The sequence below is a fragment of the Mixophyes fleayi genome, chromosome 3 (assembly GCF_038048845.1).
Source record: "Mixophyes fleayi isolate aMixFle1 chromosome 3, aMixFle1.hap1, whole genome shotgun sequence".
NCBI lineage: Eukaryota > Metazoa > Chordata > Amphibia > Anura > Limnodynastidae > Mixophyes > Mixophyes fleayi.
The window spans coordinates 336,059,632-336,078,603 of record NC_134404.1 but is presented as its reverse complement, the minus strand read 5'-3'; the positions used below and the strand labels follow the sequence as shown (position 1 = coordinate 336,078,603).

The following is an 18,972-nucleotide window of genomic DNA, read 5'->3' as shown; positions in this document are numbered from 1 at the left end:
TCTTAGTGGATTCCCGTTACGGGAAAACTGGTACTGTACACAACGCCTATCGGGGTACAACGGCACTGACCAATAGAAAGCTGTAAACAGAAAGATTGCTGCTTCTTATTGGTTCACAAGGTCACACCCCAGTCTGGCGGATATATTCAGCTGGTGTATATATCTATCTTCATGCAACTACCATTTTCTGTTAGTGTTCGCCACAGAGGGGAGGGGGGGGGGGGGGGCATATTTGAAAACTGGTGCACAGTAAAATGTGTTGTAACCCATAGCAACCAGTCGGATATTTTCTCAACCATTTTAGAACAATAAGTTGGAAGCTGACAGGTCGGTACCAGTTAGAGCGCCATTCTTTGAACGGTTACGTGTGCACCAATTTCCATAAATGTCCTGAGACTTTATAGCATTTGTCACAGAATAATAATGAAAACGTTTCAAAATGTTTTTTTAGGATCAGTTTTTCATTTATCAGGGAAGAGCTATAAATATTGTATTATTGCAGTACTTGGACACAATACATTCTGTGGATCTGCTTATGTACATAGAGTATTAGTAACAAATTTCGGTTATGAACAAATTATTGAAAAATACTTGGATAAAAAAATAAAACCTTCTTTAGAAACATATGTTTTCAGTAAGATAAGAAGTTAGTTTCCCCCCTTCTCCCCCCAAACTAAACAGGGAAAAGTCCTGTATTTACATACATGCTACATTTAAGTTGTCTCCAAGTCACTCTGCAACAGTCAGAATTCATACTTATCTCACAATGATGAGATCTAAGAAGGGTGAAACAGTTCTATGATCAGTACTATGATGCTTGTGTGGTTTATTGTATTAATGAAATGAAGTCTTGTTCCTTTGCTAGTGAGGCCTATCCTTCGTGTCGGGTGCTGGAGGTACAATTGTGCTATGACGTATCCAACCTCATCTGGATCTCCAGAGAGAGGTACTGTAGTCATACATTTGCCTAATACTTTACGACCAGAAGTCGGAAATATAAACTCATTAGCACCGCTTCTGTTAATTCCAGGGGAGAAGTCTGTGTGATGTCATGGTGGAGTTTACCGATAAAATAAAACTCTCAGTGGACTCTGCTTCCATAATGCATTATTTAGTTGTGTTTATATATTGTATATATCTTTTTCAGGAAAAAAGCTGAAAAAAGTCTGGCCTACTACAGAAAACTGTACAACAAAACCGGGCAGCATTTTTTCATTAACCCCAAACCCTGCGGGCAGTTGTGCTGCTGTGTGACGCCTCATTGTGAGAGGGTAGGTAACAGTTACTGTGATCCTTGTAAAAGAATAGGCTCCACCTAGTGGACATATAAGATACCGCAACACTTGTTTTACTGCATGCCATGTTCTGCCGTTCTAGTTGTGTTACAACGTTGTGTTCCATCTTTAACACAGTTTGAGAAACCTCATGTGGCTGACAGTAGATCAGTAGCCTTCTGTAAATGGTATTGGACACAGGCTTTTACTACAGTGTCTTTCTTCATCGTTTATTTGTAAGGTGCCACAAACCTTTGCAGCACTGTAACCGATCATACCAAATGCAAGTCATGCACAACAGAACTCTTACATGGGAGGTTGACGAAGCAGGTGCAGATATGGGACAGAGGGTAGACAGGACCCTGCTGGTGAGAGATTACAGTGCAGAGGGAGAGGGCAATGCTGAAACAATAGGAGCTAGTGAGACGAGTGGAGATTGGGATTGTAGCCAGTAGTACACCCAGAGGGAGTACTATTGGAGGGGTTTGTACTTGAAAAGTCTGGTCGGGAGCGGTAGGAAGTTCCAGGATTGGGAAGCAGCACGGGAGAAATCTTGGAGTTGGAAGTGAGAGATGGTTATCGGAGAGGAAGAGAGACGCATGTCAAAGGCAGTTCTAAGAGGGTGAGAGGGAGAGCGTTTTGTGACAAGGTCAGAGATGTACAAGAGGGAGGTGTTGGTGAGGTCTTTGAAGGAGAGGATGAGAAGCTTGAATTGGATGCTGGGGGTTATGGGAAACCAGTGTAGGGTTTTGCAGAGTGGTGCAGCGAGAGTGGAAGAGCAGTCTAGCTGAGGTATTTAGGACTGGTTAGGGGAAGGCCAGATAGTAGATTGTAAGCTTGCGAGCAGGGCCTTCTCACCTCTTTGTCTGTTTTACCCAGTTTGTTTATTAGTTTATTACGTTTGTCCCCAATTGTAAAGCGCTACGGAATATGTTGGCGCTATATAAATAAATGATGATGATGATGATGATGATAGTAGGAGGTAGCGGTAATCAATGTCGGGAATAATGAGAGAATGGATAGGGGTATTTGTAGCACCCACAGTTAGAAAGTGACGTAGAGAGGTAGATCTGAGAGTCATAGACATGGTGGTGGAGGATGAAGGAGGGTATTAGTTCACCGGGTGGAGCGGAGAGGTGAGGAGGGATGAGCAGAGAGAAGTGACTCTTCGCCTCCAGTAGCTCATTGGGCACTTTGATTAGGGCAGTCTCAGTAGAGGACAAACCCGATTCTGATGGTGAAGAGGGAGCGAGCGGAGAGAAAGTGGGTCAGGAGGTTGAAGACAAGTTGCTGCTTGAGTAGTTTCGAACCAAAGGGACAGAGAGAAATGGGGCAGTAACTGGAGAGAGAGGTAGAGTAGACAGATGGGTTTCTGAGGATAGTAGAGATGAGCTTATGCTTGAAGATGACTGGGAAAGTGCCAGTGGAGGCTAGGTGCGGGCAAGTTTTGGGGAGGAGTTGGGAGGGAGTGGGGGACAAGGAGACAAGTTGAGGGAAGAGAGGGAGTGTGAAGGCCTGGTCTGCTGTAACAGAAGAGTAGGAACTGAGAGTGGGTGGGGAATGGAGGACAATGTGGGTCTGCTGGATGTGGCGATCAGAGATTGCAATGGTTGGAGTTGATTCTGCTGAATATTCTCCATTGACGGCATAGGAGCATTTGTTTAGGTGGTCGGCTTTTCTGGAGTACTAAGGTCGGGATTTGGATTGTTATAGCTCAACAACTTTAAACTGATTTCCCATCTTTTTCAGTGACACTTTTATGATCACTTTTCAGCTTGTAACACTTGTACTCTTTGTACAAGATCATTTTTAATCTGCAAAAGTTCATATGCGTCCTGTAATGTTTTGCCCATAGGTGGAAGCTATTGAGTATTACAAAAATATGACGGATAAGCTGGAAGAGGAATTTACAGCTAAGCTGGAGTTTTTCAGCAACAAGTCCATTGGAATTGCTTTCGTGACGTTTTCGGACAAGTCCATGGCCACTTTGTAAGTACGGGACGGCCGTAGGATATTTCGATATTTTCAACACATTTGATCAGTTTTTGGAGCTGAGATCTTGTTGTCTCTCTACAGCATCCTAAAAGATTTCAACGCCATCAAATGTCATGGGTGCAAGCTGGTCACAGAGCCCCAGCCATCAAGGTTCAGCAAACTGCTTAACGCCTCCCAGTGGTCGGTCACCTACGCCACCTATCCGGAGAACATCTCATGGTAAACTGTGGTTGTTTAACCAAAGAACTGCTTATAATGCACTATGTGCTCTCAAAGCTAGTCCTGTCCATTAGTACAAAGGCTGATACCAATGCACACTAGCACAGTTTCAGATACTTAAAGTAAACACATGGCCTACACCAGTGTTGGCTAACCTGTGACACTCCAGGTGGTGTGAAACTACAAGTCCCAGCATGCTTTGGCAATATATAGCAGCTTATTGCTGAAAGGGTGTGCTGAGACTTGTAGTTTCACGTATAGGACGTCTCAAATTGCTGATTTGCCTGTAGAATCAACAGTGTTCGTGATACCTGTCAGGAACTAGCCAGATCTTAGTCAGCCGTCTTTAGGGAGTAGAGCATAGTTCCCTACTCTCCCGGAATGTCTGGGAGACTCGCATTCCGGGTCCAGCGCCCCTCGTTTGTGAAGTGGGTGGGGCGGGGTTAAACGCGTCATCCTGACCCGCCTCCACCGACCGATAGGCTGAAATGGGTAAATATTGATGTGGGGCGTGGCCTAATGGGGCGATTCACGTGGCCACGCCCCTAAGATGGAGCCCCCTCCAGGACAGCTGACTGCAAAAGTTGGTAAGTATATGGAGTAGAGGTGCTGTAGTTGTCTGACAACTACCACTCGCTCTCCTTCACCATCCTGATGGGGTTTGTCTCAGCTTATAGCTCAGACCAGGGGAATTGAGTTTCCTAAAAAAAAAGAAAAATTTCCATTTCTCACCTACATTAGAATGAAAGACTTGGATTCCTCCTCAAAGTGCCTATTAAAGCACTATTTGTTCTCCTCCAATTCATCTCCCACAGGTGTAGGACCAGCGAGGACTGACGTTTTCTTTAGGGTCTCCTCTCACACAACTATTTTCTCCCTAATAAACTATCCTAATAAATCCTCGGGCGCTGAGTATGTGTGGTTCAGAAGTATTATTTAATTCATTAAATAGATTGAAACAAGTATTTAATTTTTGGAATATCAGTGCACTGATAGGGGTATATATCCATTATAAGTAAATATTTCATTATTGTGGTGCAGCTAAGTGTAAGCTGCCCCCTTTTCCCCTCCATTACAAAACTCAGAGGAAATACCAGTCATGCAGCATAACCCAAGTGTTAGTCGTGTTATTTTCATTGTAAGTCTCGTATCAGATCCTTATAATGTGTCTTTCCTCTGTGCTTAGGGGGAATCTCTCGGTGCAAGGAATAAAATGGTGGGCCCGGATCCTGGGGATTAATTTTTGCCTCTTCATCGTGCTCTTCTTCCTGACTACCCCATCAATTATCATCACCACCATAGACAAATTCAACGTCACAAAGCCCATCTACTACTTGAACGTGAGTAACGATCACACGGGGGTTCTCTGATTGTCCGTTTTGTTGTTTGTAGGGCTGTAGAAGGTTTTGGTCATAGTTAGTTGTATAGAGCAGCTGTGCAGTGAGCACCTAGGACAAGGAGGACAGAGGAAACGACGGATGTTCTAACAGTTTATTTACAGCAGGTGATGGTTATAGAGGGTAGATTGTAAGCTTATGGAGCGACATGGGCGTAACTGTATTTCATAGCAGGCCCTACGGCTCCTACAAGATCCTGCGGCTCCAGTGGGCCAGTGAGGTTCAGGCCCTCCGCCTCCGCTAACGGCATATGAGTGCTTTTCGCATACATGTTTATTATCCTAGCGAACTCTGCACTTATATGCTGTGCTCTGTGTGCACATGGCGGGCAGCATAGGGCTCAATTCCTGACACATGGGCACTATGTGACTCTGACCGCTGCCAACAGCACTCTCATCATCATCACCATTTATTTATATAGTGCCACTGATTCCGCAGCGCCGCTGTACAGAGAACTCATTCACATCAGTCCCTGCCCCATTGGATTTTACAGTCTAAATTCCCTAACATACACAGACAGATAGAGAGAGACTAGGGTCAATTTAGCAGCCAATTAACCTACTAGTATGTTTTTGGAGTGTGGGAGGAAACCCACGCAAACACGGGGAGAACATACAAACTCCTCACAGATAAGACCATGGTTGGGAATTGAACTCATGACCCCAGCGCTGTAAGGCAGAAATGCTAACCACTTAGCCACCATGCTGCAAATTTGTATTTCTGTGTCCAGAACTTACAGGTGACGCTGCCTGATATGTGCAAAGAACCAGCGTATGAGTAGCTCAGGCTGATAAATGCATCCCTTGGTCATCTCACAAAGCGATGTTGTGGGGAGGAGATTGGGGCCCCTTCAAAATGTTGCTAAGGGGGATATAAAGATGGCATCCATGATCAGTGGTGTGGAGTGGTTGTATGGGAGCCACAGAGTGAGCGTTGTAGGCAGAAAACAGGGCGAGCATTGTGCACAGTAAAGATGATATATGGCATAGTGTAGCAAGCAACATAGAAAGCTGTATTGAACAGTATATGGGGACAAGGTAGCAGCCATAGAGAGTAGTGTGGATAAGGAAAATGATTGCCAGAACAATGTGGTGACTCTAGACGCAGGAATGGTATCCCAACTCGTGGAATATTCCAGTATATGTCACATCTTCTGTCTTTCAGAACCCAGTGATCAGCCAGTTCTTCCCCACACTCCTGCTGTGGTCGTTCTCTGCGTTACTGCCGACCATTGTGTACTACTCCACCCTCTTGGAGGCTCACTGGACAAAGTAAGATATCCGTGGAGCAGCTAACAACAAATTAGGGTTATATATAATGGATTATAATGAGAATTCAACTGTCACTTATTGTCAGATCAAGTCACATAACAGGCTGAAGATGCATCAAGCTTGGGGAATAAAAATAGTGTACAAGTGTTGTATCTAATTAGGGTGGTGTCACACGAGCTTTTCACACTAGAAAGACAGATGGAGAATAAAGATCTTTATTCTATTTCAGAGCGCTTGTCATGCCGGCAGGAGAAATTCTGCCTGGATAATGTCTAAGAGCAGTTTTTCAGCAGCTGTTTAATTGATTATGTGAACTGTAAAGAATATTTAGCTTGAGCTGTTTTCCTGCTGGCCCTGAACACTGACACTATTTGCAGCTTTTCAGTGGCTGCCCGAGCAGAACATTTGCTCATGTGACACCCTCTTGGCAAAAACCCGTTCATTTCATTAGCTCTGCCTTATCCTGCAGGTAAAATGTATCAACAAAAAATCCTTTGTGACCCCACCCTAAAGGAGGCAGCTTGTGTGTAACTGAGCGCCTGTGAGTGTGATTTTGTAACCATGGGAGGAGAAGAGGGCTGACGCTCACCCTGCAACGTGCGAGAGGTTTCATTCCTTTCCCAGTGAGAATTAAAGTTTAATGTCCTTACTACAGACACATTAAGGCCAGTTGTCTCACGTGTCTGTTAAGCTACTAGTATGTCTTTGGACCGTTGGAGGAAACGGGAGATTATACAAGCTCCACGTAGATAGTGTCCTGCCTGAAATTGAACTCAGTACTGTGGGGCAGCAATACTAACAACTGTGCCACCCATTATGTATCGTTCTCTGTTGTTTGATTCCGACCATTTGTAGGAGAATGGTAGGCATTAGCCCATGGTTCTCCTAATTATTACATGAACAACTCTGGACCCCTATGTTTCCATAATTTTGCTTTGTTTCCAAATAAGGTAAAAGTTATAGGAGCCTCTTAGACATTGTCTTGTTAATTCTGGAAAATTAAAATGTGTGCATTAAAAATTTTGGGTGGATTAAACTGGGTATGTCCCATGAAAACCAGAACACATGGGAAACTTACTTTTTATTTTTTTATTTTACTTCAATATATCAACATATACAGTATTTATGTGGCAACACAAATTGTGCCTACTTTTTATATGAATGTTTTGACATTTTACAGTTGTGCATCTGTTTAATGTTAATAACTTGCTATTTATGTTACATGTACTTGTATTTTTACAGATCGGCAGAAAACAGAATTATGATGCATAAACTGTACATATTTCTGATTTTCATGGTGCTAATTTTACCTTCACTTGGACTCACCAGGTTAGTAAAATGTGGACTGTTACTGCAACATCTTCCTCTGCCTGCCTGGTCTGCATTCTGCCTGCTCTGCATTCTGCCTTCTGCCTGCTCTGCATTCTGCCTTCTGCCTGCTCTGCATTCTGCCGCTACTTGCTCTGGTGTTTTTCTGCTTATTTGCTCGCTCTAGTGTCTGCCTGCCTGCTTTTCTCTCTGCTTTTTATCCTGTCTTCGTGTTTTGTCTATGTCATCTTCTATCTGTGAATCGTGTCACACATGTGCATGTATAAATATATATTTAATAATATTTTTCATGCGGCAGTGCATCTATTGGTGGCACTGCCTGGTCTGGTCAGCTCCATACACCATCCCCAGCCACAACAAGTCACTGACCTCTTCTATCTCCATGTTTACAGCTTGGATGTCTTTTTCCGTTGGCTGTTTGACAAATCTCTGGAAGGTCCTTTGAGACTGGAGTAAGTAAAAGTAGTTCTGTCTTTTGTGTATGAAGCTGTATTATTGTCATAATGTCACATAGCCGGGTGAATAGTTTCTGATTTCATTGCACTGTTATTAAACAATAATTTCGGTGATTGACCTCCATGGGCCAGGGAAGCGATTGTTTATTACTTGACATTTTCATTTCAGATGCGTCTTCCTTCCTGACCAAGGAGCCTTCTTTGTCAATTACGTGATTGCCTCCGCTTTTATTGGGAATGTGATGGAGCTGTTACGTCTTCCGGGGCTCATCTTGTACACAATCCGCATGATAACAGCCAAGTCTGCCGGGGAGAGACGGAACATAAAGCAGGTAAGGTACATGAAAGAGAGGAAATGCTGAGCATAAAGTGGGTACATGAGAGAGAGAGAGAGAGGAGACGCTGAGCATAAAGCGGGTACATGAGAGAGAGGAAACGCTGAGTATAAAGTGGGTACATGAGAGAGGAGACGCTGAGCATAAAGTGGGTACATGAGAGAGAGGAGACGCTGAGCATAAAGCGGGTACATGAGAGAGGAGACGCTGAGCATAAAGTGGGTACATGAGAGAGAGGAGACGCTGAGCATAAAGTGGGTACATGAGAGAGAGGAGACGCTGAGCATAAAGTGGGTACGTGAGAGAGGAGACGCTGAGCATAAAGTGGGTACATGAGAGAGAGGAGACGCTGAGCATAAAGTGGGTACATGAGAGAGAGGAGACGCTGAGCATAAAGCGGGTACATGAGAGAGAGGAGACGCTGAGTATAAAGCGGGTACATGAGAGCGAGAGGAGACCCTGAGCATAAAGTGGGTACATGAGAGAGAGGAGACGCTGAGCATAAAGTGGGTACATGAGAGAGAGGAGACGCTGAGCATAAAGTGGGTACATGAGAGAGGAGACGCTGAGCATAAAGTGGGTACATGAGAGAGGAGACGCTGAGCATAAAGCGGGTACATGAGAGAGAGACAGGAGACGCTGAGCATAAAGCGGGTACATGAGAGAGAGAGAGGAGACGCTGAGCATAAAGCGGGTACATGAGAGAGAGAGGAGACGCTGAGCATAAAGCGGGTACATGAGAGAGAGAGGAGACGCTGAGCATAAAGCGGGTACATGAGAGAGAGGAGACGCTGAGCATAAAGTGGGTACATGAGAGAGAGAGGAGACGCTGAGCATAAAGCGGATACATGAGAGAGAGGAGACGCTGAGCATAAAGCGGGTACATGAGAGAGAGAGGAGACGCTGAGCATAAAGCGGATACATGAGAGAGAGGAGACCCTGAGCATAAAGTGGGTACATGAGAGAGGAGACGCTGAGCATAAAGCGGGTACATGAGAGAGAGAGGAGACGCTGAGCATAAAGCGGATACATGAGAGAGAGAGGAGACGCTGAGCATAAAGCGGGTACATGAGAGAGAGGAGACGCTGAGCATAAAGCGGGTACATGAGAGAGAGGAGACGCTGAGCATAAAGCGGGTACATGAGAGAGAGAGGAGACGCTGAGCATAGAGCAGGTACATGAGAGAGGGAGGAGACGCTGAACATAAAGTGGGTACATGAGAGAGAGGAGACGCTGAGCATAAAGCGGGTACATGAGAGATAGGAGACGCTGAGTATAAAGTGGGTACATGAGAGAGAAAGGAGACGCTGAGCATAAAGCGGGTACATGAGAGAGAGGAGACGCTGAGCATAAAGCGGGTACATGAGAGAGAGAGGAGACGCTGAGCATAAAGCGGGTACATGAGAGAGAGAGAGGAGACGTTGAGCATAAAGCGGGTACATGAGAGAGAGGAGACGCTGAGCATAAAGCGGGTACATGAGAGAGAGGAGACGCTGAGCATAAAGCGGGTACATGAGAGAGAGGAGACGCTGAGCATAAAGCGGGTACATGAGAGATAGGAGACGCTGAGTATAAAGTGGGTACATGAGAGAGAAAGGAGACGCTGAGCATAAAGCGGGTACATGAGAGAGAGGAGACGCTGAGCATAAAGCGGGTACATGAGAGAGAGAGGAGACGCTGAGCATAAAGCGGGTACATGAGAGAGAGAGGAGACGCTGAGCATAAAGCGGGTACATGAGAGAGAGGAGACGCTGAGCATAAAGCGGGTACATGAGAGAGAGGAGACGCTGAGTATAAAGCGGGTACATGAGAGAGAGGAGACGCTGAGTATAAAGTGGGTACATGAGAGAGAGAGGAGACGCTGAGCATAAAGTGGGTACATGAGAGAGAGAGAGGAGACGCTGAGCATAAAGCGGGTACATGAGAAATTCACAAGAAAGAGATGGTTGATTAAACAAGTACTTGAGAGTCTGGTTGGCTAAAATCTTTTTCCCTGGGGGACAGCACAAAAAAGTGACCCTGGCTTTTCTGCTAGAGTAATCAAATGGAAAAAATGGGCATGACCAACCCCATGAGGTGGATTCTTATAGCCAATGAACTATAAACGGTGCCTGCTGTAATGATTCCTGTTTGCTGTCTTGTAGCACCAGGCCTATGAATACCAGTTTGGAGCAATGTACGCCTGGATGCTCTGCGTGTTCACTGTCATCATGGCTTATAGCATCACCTGCCCCATTATTGTGCCTTTTGGTAAGTTCTAGAACAATCCATAAATCATAATAGCTGCAGTATCAATATGGTAACTAAGACTTGTAGTGCTCATTATAGAATTACAGCGACTGTAGATTTGTCTTCCAATAAACAGGAGCACGACGGAGAGTTTTACTAATATAGCGACTCTATCCGGTACTGCGACCTCTGTATAGAGTGAGACCTCTGTATAGAGTGAGACCTCTGTATAGAGTGAGACCTCTGTATAGAGTGAGACCTCTGTATAGAGTGAGACCTCTGTAGTTGTTGCAGACTGTTTTGCAATAATTTTAGATACTACTTGGTGCTTTTTCTATCCAGGTCTAATCTATATGTTGATGAAACACATTGTGGACCGACACAACCTGTACTACGCCTATCTGCCCACAAAACTGGACCGGAAAATCCACTTTGCAGCTGTGAAACAGTCTCTGGTCGCCCCCATATTGTGTCTCTTGTGGCTGTTCTTCTACTCTCTACTACGAATGGGTAAGAGAAACCCAGAGAGAATTGGTAGATAGAGACCTATCGGTGTTAAAGGCAGTGACAAATATTATGATGGTGTTTGGGATAAGCAAGATGGGAAATGAGTTGTCTGTAATGGAGAGGATGAACCTGGGAGGATGAAGACAGATGGAAGTTTGGTGGGGGGGATTCGATCTTACTAATCGGTCTGAAATCCAGGTAAAATAAATATTGAGTTCTACTATGGTGGATTATAGGTCCAGACAGGGCTCTGCTAGATATTTGTCTCTCTCGGTCTGTGTGTATGTGTTAGGGGATTTAGACTGTAAGCTCCAATGGGGCAGGAACTGATGTGAGTGGGTTCTCTGTACAGCGCTGCGGAATTAGTGGCGCTATATAAATAAATAGATGATGATATTTTGGTATCGGGACAGATTTCCTCGTTTAGGTTATTGGTGACAAGTTTTAATTTTTGTTTATCTTGTAATATTTATTTCAGTCAGAAGATATATAGAATGTTATGGGTTTAAATTGCTGCAGCTGTATATAATGCAACAGTTTCTGAAAATATTGTAAAATGTTTGGGAAAAACATAACAATACAAATGATGAGGCATCTAATAAATATGGAGAGGTAAATTTCATATGAACCTCCCTGATGTGTGTGTGTGTGTGTGTGTGTGTGTGTGTATGTATGTATGTATGTATGTATATATATATATATATATATGTATGTATATGTATGTATATATATATATATATATATATATATATATATATATATATATATATATATATATATCTATCATATGGCAGTGATAAGTTCCTGCAATTAATTGCTTTTCTGAATTAAGGTTATTTGGTTCTTGTAGGTTTCAAAGCCCCGACAATATTCACGCTGGTCATTGTGGTCATCACTGTTCTGGTCCGTGTCCTGTACTCTTGTTTTGGTTGTTTCAAACATCTCAGTCCATTAAACTACAAGGTGGGAGCATTGTCTTTGAATTTAAAAGCTTTCAATGTGGATTTAAAGTGTGACTCAAAAAGAATGATTAAATGTGGTGTGCTGGATTACATTGAACAAAGTCAAATATTAAATTCCCTGCATATTGGTGTTTTATTTACAAGAAAATAATAAAACTGTGTTTTAGTGCTGTAATACCACCAAGAGCCAGCTGTGGCGCTGTGGTCCACTATCGGGAATGGATAGGCAGTTGCAGGACTGCCACAATGGGTGTATTATACAATAGTAGTGTGGCCTAAAGAATTATGTCTGCATGCGGATTATGCCGGCAGCCGGAATCCTAACATGTAGATGTTAATTGAAATGATGTTTCACCAGTAAATATAACATTTGCTTGTTAGGTCCTTGGTTTCTAAATATAGTATTTTTTTGTTTGATTAATTGCAGATCATTCACTCTCAGCCTGGGACAGAGACACCAGTGGAAGGCACTCCCAGGAAATCCCAGGTGAGTTATAAAACCGTGCTAGCGCCACCTGTTGGCATAGCCTGTATCACACACTGCATGGGAGTAGGATTATGTATAGGACCAGTATTTGTGTCTTCACACCCCAGGCTGAGTAAAGCATTAAACAAGGTTACTCTATGAGCGATCACTTCAATCACAGTGAAGAATAAATCCACCCAACTCAAACAGAGCAATCAACAAGAAAGGGTCAAATCACAAATTAAGTGAAAAAAACGCAGGTCAAAGCTTAACAATTGACGGTATTGTCTCAAACCAAGAAAAAAAAAACGCAAATAAGATGGACTAGTACAAGTCGGTGGCTCTGGGTCCTGCAGTTTAGAAATCACAGCCTCACGGGAAGAAGTTGTTGGTAGAGATTAGGATACGATGCCGAGTGCTCCTTAGTGGCTGGAATCACCACACCGACAACGTATCTCCGGCACTCAGACAATGTGCCGGAATCCCGGGAGACTCAAACTCCTGCTCAGTGTGTAGAAATTAGCTGCTACTGAGATAATTACTATCGTCCTAGAGTCATTACTGACAGCGTGACATAGCAAGGTCTCTGTTGAGCAGTGTGCCAGGGCTGAGAATAGAAACATGAGACCATTCATTAATGTGTCCCTGGTGGCATCTCGCGTGGCACCAGCTGTTCACTGCCCGCTCCATCTGTGGGACGTACAATCAGCTGAAGCTTCTCATGCACCGTTCCCAGGCCTGTCTCTTCCGTGACGTTTCCACGTGTTCTTCTCATGCTGCCTGTTGTCATTTTATCACCATTATGTACAGAGGGTCCAGAGCGGCATTGGTCACACTGCACCAGAAGATCACATTCTGGTGCAGGGAATGTAGATTTTTATTGTGCAACAGGGTAGACCCACCAGGAGGGGTAAAACAAATGATTGACCATTCCTCTAGTCTACCTAGATCATCAGAGAGTGGCAACTACAGATTAATGCAAAATCATGCACTTGGGTCTCATAAACCTGCAGGCTAAATATATTATTAATGACACTATAATAATGTAAACTACTGAGGAGGAAAGGGATCTAGGAGTCAATATTTCGGGTGACTTAAATGCAGGTAAGTAATGTAACAATGCAATGAGGAAGGCAGGTCAGATGCTTGGTTACATAGGGAGAGGAATCAGTAGCAGAAAGAAGTAATAATGTCACTGTATAGGTCATTGTACGGCCTCATCTAGATACTGTGTTCAGTTCTGGAGAAGGATATAAATACATTACAGACTGTACAAAGAAGGGCAACTAAAATGGTGCATGGTCTACAGCACAGAACTTACCTGGAAAGACTAAAATATCTTATGTATAGTTTGGAGCAGAGAAGGGAACGGGGGGACATGATAGAAACTTTCAAATACATCAAGGGTTATAACAAGGTGCAGGAGGGAAACATTCTACAAAGGAAGAGAAGTATTAGAACAGGAGGACATGTACTGACACTGGGGGGGAAGAGAAGCATTAGAACACGAGGACATGTACTGACACTGGGGGGAAGAGAAGCATTAGAACACGAGGACATGCACTGACACTGGGGGGAAGAGAAGTATTAGAACACGAGGACATGTACTGACACTGGGGGGGAAGAGAAGTATTAGAACACGAGGACATGTACTGACACTGGGGGGAAGAGAAGTATTAGAACATGAGGACATGCACTGACACTGGGGGGAAGAGAAGTATTAGAACACGAGGACATGCACTGACACTGGGGGGGAAGAGAAGTATTAGAACACGAGGATATGTACTGACACTGGGGGGAAGAGAAGCATTAGAACACGAGGACATGTACTGACACTGGGGGGAAGAGAAGCATTAGAACACGAGGACATGCACTGACACTGGGGGGGAAGAGAAGTATTAGAACACCAGGACATGCACTGACACTGGGGGGAAGAGAAGTATTAGAACACGAGGACATGCACTGACACTGGGGGGGAAGAGAAGTATTAGAAAACGAGGACATGCACTGACACTGGGGGGGGGGGGGGGGGGAGTAGGTTCCAAGGAAATGTGAGGAAAAACTACTTCACAGAAAGGGTAGTGGATAAGTTGAATAGTCTCAGAGGTGGTAGAGGGCAATACAGTAGAGCAGTGTAAACATGCTTGGGATATACATAAGGATATCCTTACAAATAACTAAAGATCAAATAGGGTTTGAGGTTACCATACTCTATATCTCTGTGTTTGCCCATGGGGGAGAGACGGCTTGGTCCCCAGCTGGTTGCTTTCAATCTGACTTTATCTGTCTATGAGTTGGGTCTGGTGGACATGTAAGGGGCATGTGGGGGAGATCTGGGGGCCTTGCAGGCCAGGATAGCAGAAAAGGTGTTTCATAGAAAGAATAGGGGGACTATGAATTACCGGCAACTCTCAAAAAAAAACAAAAAACAGAGCGTCGGTCACAAACCCATATTTGCTGCCTGGGTACCTTTATTACACTTTGTAAATGGCCTTTAGAGTGTTGTACCCAGTCTGTGTAGTAATAGTTATTACAGTTATCAGATGTCATTTCTCTTACTGTGAAGGTTTTATATGTAAATGAATGACATGATTTCCATAAGCTCCATTTAATGCACTTTAATGTCACTACAGATGTATGTCCCCAGTGTACTGGTTCCTGTTCCTTCTGAGGAAACGACACTGGATAAACAAACCCACCAATCATATGGAGCCATTGAAGCGACAGCAACAGTGACATCTGCCATAACACACAGCGATTCTGCATGGAATGACCAGGAATGAACACCAGGGGGCGACATTGTACCTCAGATGTGGAGATAAGGATCACGCAGTGCAACAGGATTGTTGATAATGATTATAAACTAATGAGAGAGAAGACTCTAAAATAGATTCAGGATATCGGGCAGCTGTTCAGGGGCAGCTGGTCCTCTTGTAAAACTGTGTGGAGTGGCCAGTGGGGACCAGGCATTGTTACTTTTGGAACTATGGGAGATATCAGTCACAGCTGTCGAAGGATTTACGGGTCAGCTACCACAAGGGGGAGACACATGACTATATTCCCTTTGTGTCTACACTCCGGGAGAAAGGAAACTGCAGCATGGACACTGGGAACACATGAATCTGGGAAAAGACACTTTTGTATGTGCATTTTAATGAAAGGCATGACTGTGTCTACATTACATGCCTCACAGACTGCGTGTAAGAGACGGAGCAGGATAGCTGCATTCTGCCACTGTGGTGTTTCAGAGACTTACAGTAAAGACACTAAATATGAAATCAAAAAATGTTACAATGGGGGCATTAAAGTTTTTTTTTCACTTTTTCATTTCAGAACTGTTATATTTGTAGTGTTTATAAACAGCCGTGTACATGGGTTGTTTAAGACATATTTTATATGGTCACCTAATTTTAGTCTCATTTTTTTATTTTGAGTTGAGTTTCTTAAGATCCACAGTAATGGGGGGTGCTTTAAAATTGGAAGCAAGAAGTGGAAGTTAATGAATTTACAATACAGATAAATTTACTCCATGTTCTATTTAAAAAAACAAACCTGTGTGATATATAAAGCGGAGCTAACGATGGTTGTAATCATTTCATAGAATATTTTGATTTTCCACCATTTTAAAGACCATTTACCTCCGGTTTTATAGAATTCCCCCTAAGAAATTGTGCTGTTCTGCAGTCTGACTTAGACTCCTAGGTCCGTGTATATTTTCCGGTTTATTAGAAGAGATTTTTTCTGAGTTTCTTGCCCTGCCAGGTGATCCAGGCTGAATCCCTAACTTGCTTTCAGAACAGCTAAGATGCTACTTAAAAATTCAGTAGCCCCCGACACGATCATGTAGTGATTAATTTACTAAGAACCAGCTACAACAGATCAATAGGGATGGGATATAACCATGACTTGTAGGGAACCAGTTCCTAGGGATTTGATAGGATGCATTCATAAATATTATCTCCATCCACAATATGGCTGCCCCCACTGTGTGCAAGAGGCAGGATACTTTTAATTAGAGGGAAAAGGTTCAACCACAACCTGGAGGAGAACCCTCCCTGGTCGGACCACAGCCTGGAGGAGAACCCTCCCTGGTCGGACCGCAGCCTGGAGGAGAACCCTCCCTGGTCGGACCGCAGCCTGGAGGAGAACCCTCCCTGGTCGGACCGCAGCCTGGAGGAGAACCCTCCCTGGTCGGACCGCAGCCTGGAGGAGAACCCTCCCTGGTCGGACCGCAGCCTGGAGGAGAACCCTCCCTGGTCTGACCACAGCCTGGAGGAGAACCTTCCCTGGTCTGACCACAGCCTGGAGCAGAAATTGTGCATCTGGCTGCTATTGACAACACCGGATTATATAAATCTACCTGTAGAACGATCTTTTCCTAAATGTTTCCCATTGTGTATCACTAGCATGACGTACTGTACTATCACAGCACAGTTTGTAGGAGTTGGACACTGTTATCGGCTAACGAGGGTTGAACTTGGGGAAATTGTTCATCACAAAACTATTTCACCTTGTAGATGTTTTGGCAGGGGCTTATCTCACGCCTAGGCGCGTGCTTGACATACAGTACTGAGATCTGAAGCATTCAGCAGGAACTACTTTACAAGTGCGACTTCCAAACATGGAGCTTTTCACCCCCTTTATTTCAGACTCATTGGTGGCCTGAATTCCTTGTCTGGAGAAGATACAAGAATGTTGTGTTAGGTCTACCTCCCATTCAGCTGGGCGCTCATGTCCGAGGCTGACGTACACTAGTGGGAAACTTCAGCTGTAAAATAATGGTTTATAATTCGTACTTGTCTAACATTCTATGTCCAGTGCACCCATCTCATTGTAACTTGTCACAGACAGTATCAAATGTCGTGATTTAGGCAGGACGATCCCAATTTGAGGGGACTATACAGCCGGTCAGGACTTTTGTCCTAATTTCGGAACAGTTGGGTAAGCAACTTTAAGGCTATGCGTTATCTGCAGAAAATGGGTGTGACATTGAAGGGGTGTTTTGAGGGGAGTCGCTGACCATGCCCCTAGGCCTACATTTGGCTGCTGCCATATTAAGTTGCTAAATTAAATATGATCAAAGGCCTACAATAGAACAACGCCCCATATTTTGTAGATTTGTCATGAAAATGGTACAAGAAATGTTCTGCAAAACATGCAGCTTTCAAATCAATGCACCAGAATGTTTCTCTGAACCAGTGATGGGCATCAGATGGCCCTCCGGGCCCCCAGCTCAACCCTGCTTTATGCCCCATGTGCTCCTGTTCTTATTCTGAGATTAAACTTAAAAAGGGGACGCACTTTACCCTTAGAGGGAGGCACGTGAGGAGTATCCGGTTGCCTATCACTGCTCTAAACGTATCAAAAACCCCACTTACCCTGTTCTAAATGTGTCTGGGACACTGCGTTGAATTGTGAATTTCTGTAAATTTGACCGAATGGGACAACGAAACCAATAATCACTCGTATTTGTTGCAGCATTTTATGCCTGTAATAATGATTATTTTCCCCGTCACTAATATCTATTACAGCATTTAGAAAACTTTGCACACATTGGAAATGCAGTTGCCAAGAGGTATCCTTGATAGAACAACACACATTGCACTTGCAACACAAGTGGATACGATTCTATTTATAGGACTATAGGTTGCTTGGGTGCAGAATACAGCTCCCCCCGCTGGAGAACAGCTGCGGGTGCCAGATACAAATAGTTCAAAGACAACTGGCTGAGCTGCACACCGTGCTTCAGGGACAGCTGTGTGTGAATACAGGACACAATCCTGTCTGAGGAACACATGCTATGAAAAGCAAGACATTTAGGCAGACAGCGACTCCCCTGGGGCACGCACGAACCCTGCTCAGATATCAGCAATTGTTACTCAAGGCGTTGTCCTATTAGTCTCTATACTGGTTTCTACAAGCTTGGTCAACCTGTGGCCTCCAGCTGTTTAACTACAAGTTCAATATACTGTAATACTATCAACAACAACACGATCTCCTCATTTTTTGTGTATTAGTACAAATAGTTTGCACCTTTTAGAGATCTGCAGAACGTTTAAGTATTGTGCACAGTTAGTCTTGTTTAATAACACTTTAATACTTGTGGATTTACCATTGAGTGGTTGACACTGAATTTGAAAAGTTAAACCAGAGATGTTCGTGGCAGAGTTTACAAAGTAACTATAATCCGTCTACCACATAAGTCGGGTCTATGGTACATGTTTAGTCATTACTAGTGGAAAGCTGTACAAATATAGAGCAAAAGTGGTAATATCATCCTCACGAAAATAATTCTATACAAATCCTCGGTTACCTTGTACCAGACGCATGGATCCCTCACTTCCATTCTACTGTTTAATGTCATTTGTATCATTTTTACACTGTCTAATGGAACTAGGGTTCAATAAACATTTCTTTTAAAGCAATTTTATAGATGAAACTAACTTTCAATGGTATGTGGCCAATGTAATAATAGGTCCTGTTCTACAGTTATGGGACAATTAAAGCACATGCATATTTGTCAATGTTCTAAG

At 43.8% G+C, this 18,972-nt stretch overlaps 1 protein-coding gene across 2 annotated transcripts in view; it reads left to right on the top strand.

Annotated features, from left to right (window-relative positions):
- TMEM63A (transmembrane protein 63A) overlaps positions 1-15,774 on the top strand; it is a 48,692-nt gene extending 32,918 nt beyond the window's left edge. For both annotated transcript variants that reach the window (XM_075204333.1, XM_075204334.1), the window contains exons 10-23: positions 866-946; positions 1,148-1,271; positions 3,130-3,263; positions 3,351-3,488; positions 4,675-4,828; positions 6,050-6,156; positions 7,399-7,485; positions 7,878-7,937; positions 8,110-8,272; positions 10,420-10,525; positions 10,847-11,014; positions 11,862-11,974; positions 12,401-12,460; positions 15,073-15,774. In XM_075204333.1, the coding sequence (XP_075060434.1) occupies positions 866-946; positions 1,148-1,271; positions 3,130-3,263; positions 3,351-3,488; positions 4,675-4,828; positions 6,050-6,156; positions 7,399-7,485; positions 7,878-7,937; positions 8,110-8,272; positions 10,420-10,525; positions 10,847-11,014; positions 11,862-11,974; positions 12,401-12,460; positions 15,073-15,222 (1,645 nt within the window). In that variant the 3' untranslated portion in view covers positions 15,223-15,774. The remainder of the gene's footprint in view (positions 1-865; positions 947-1,147; positions 1,272-3,129; positions 3,264-3,350; positions 3,489-4,674; positions 4,829-6,049; positions 6,157-7,398; positions 7,486-7,877; positions 7,938-8,109; positions 8,273-10,419; positions 10,526-10,846; positions 11,015-11,861; positions 11,975-12,400; positions 12,461-15,072) is intronic.
- The last annotated feature ends 3,198 nt before the right edge of the window (positions 15,775-18,972 follow it).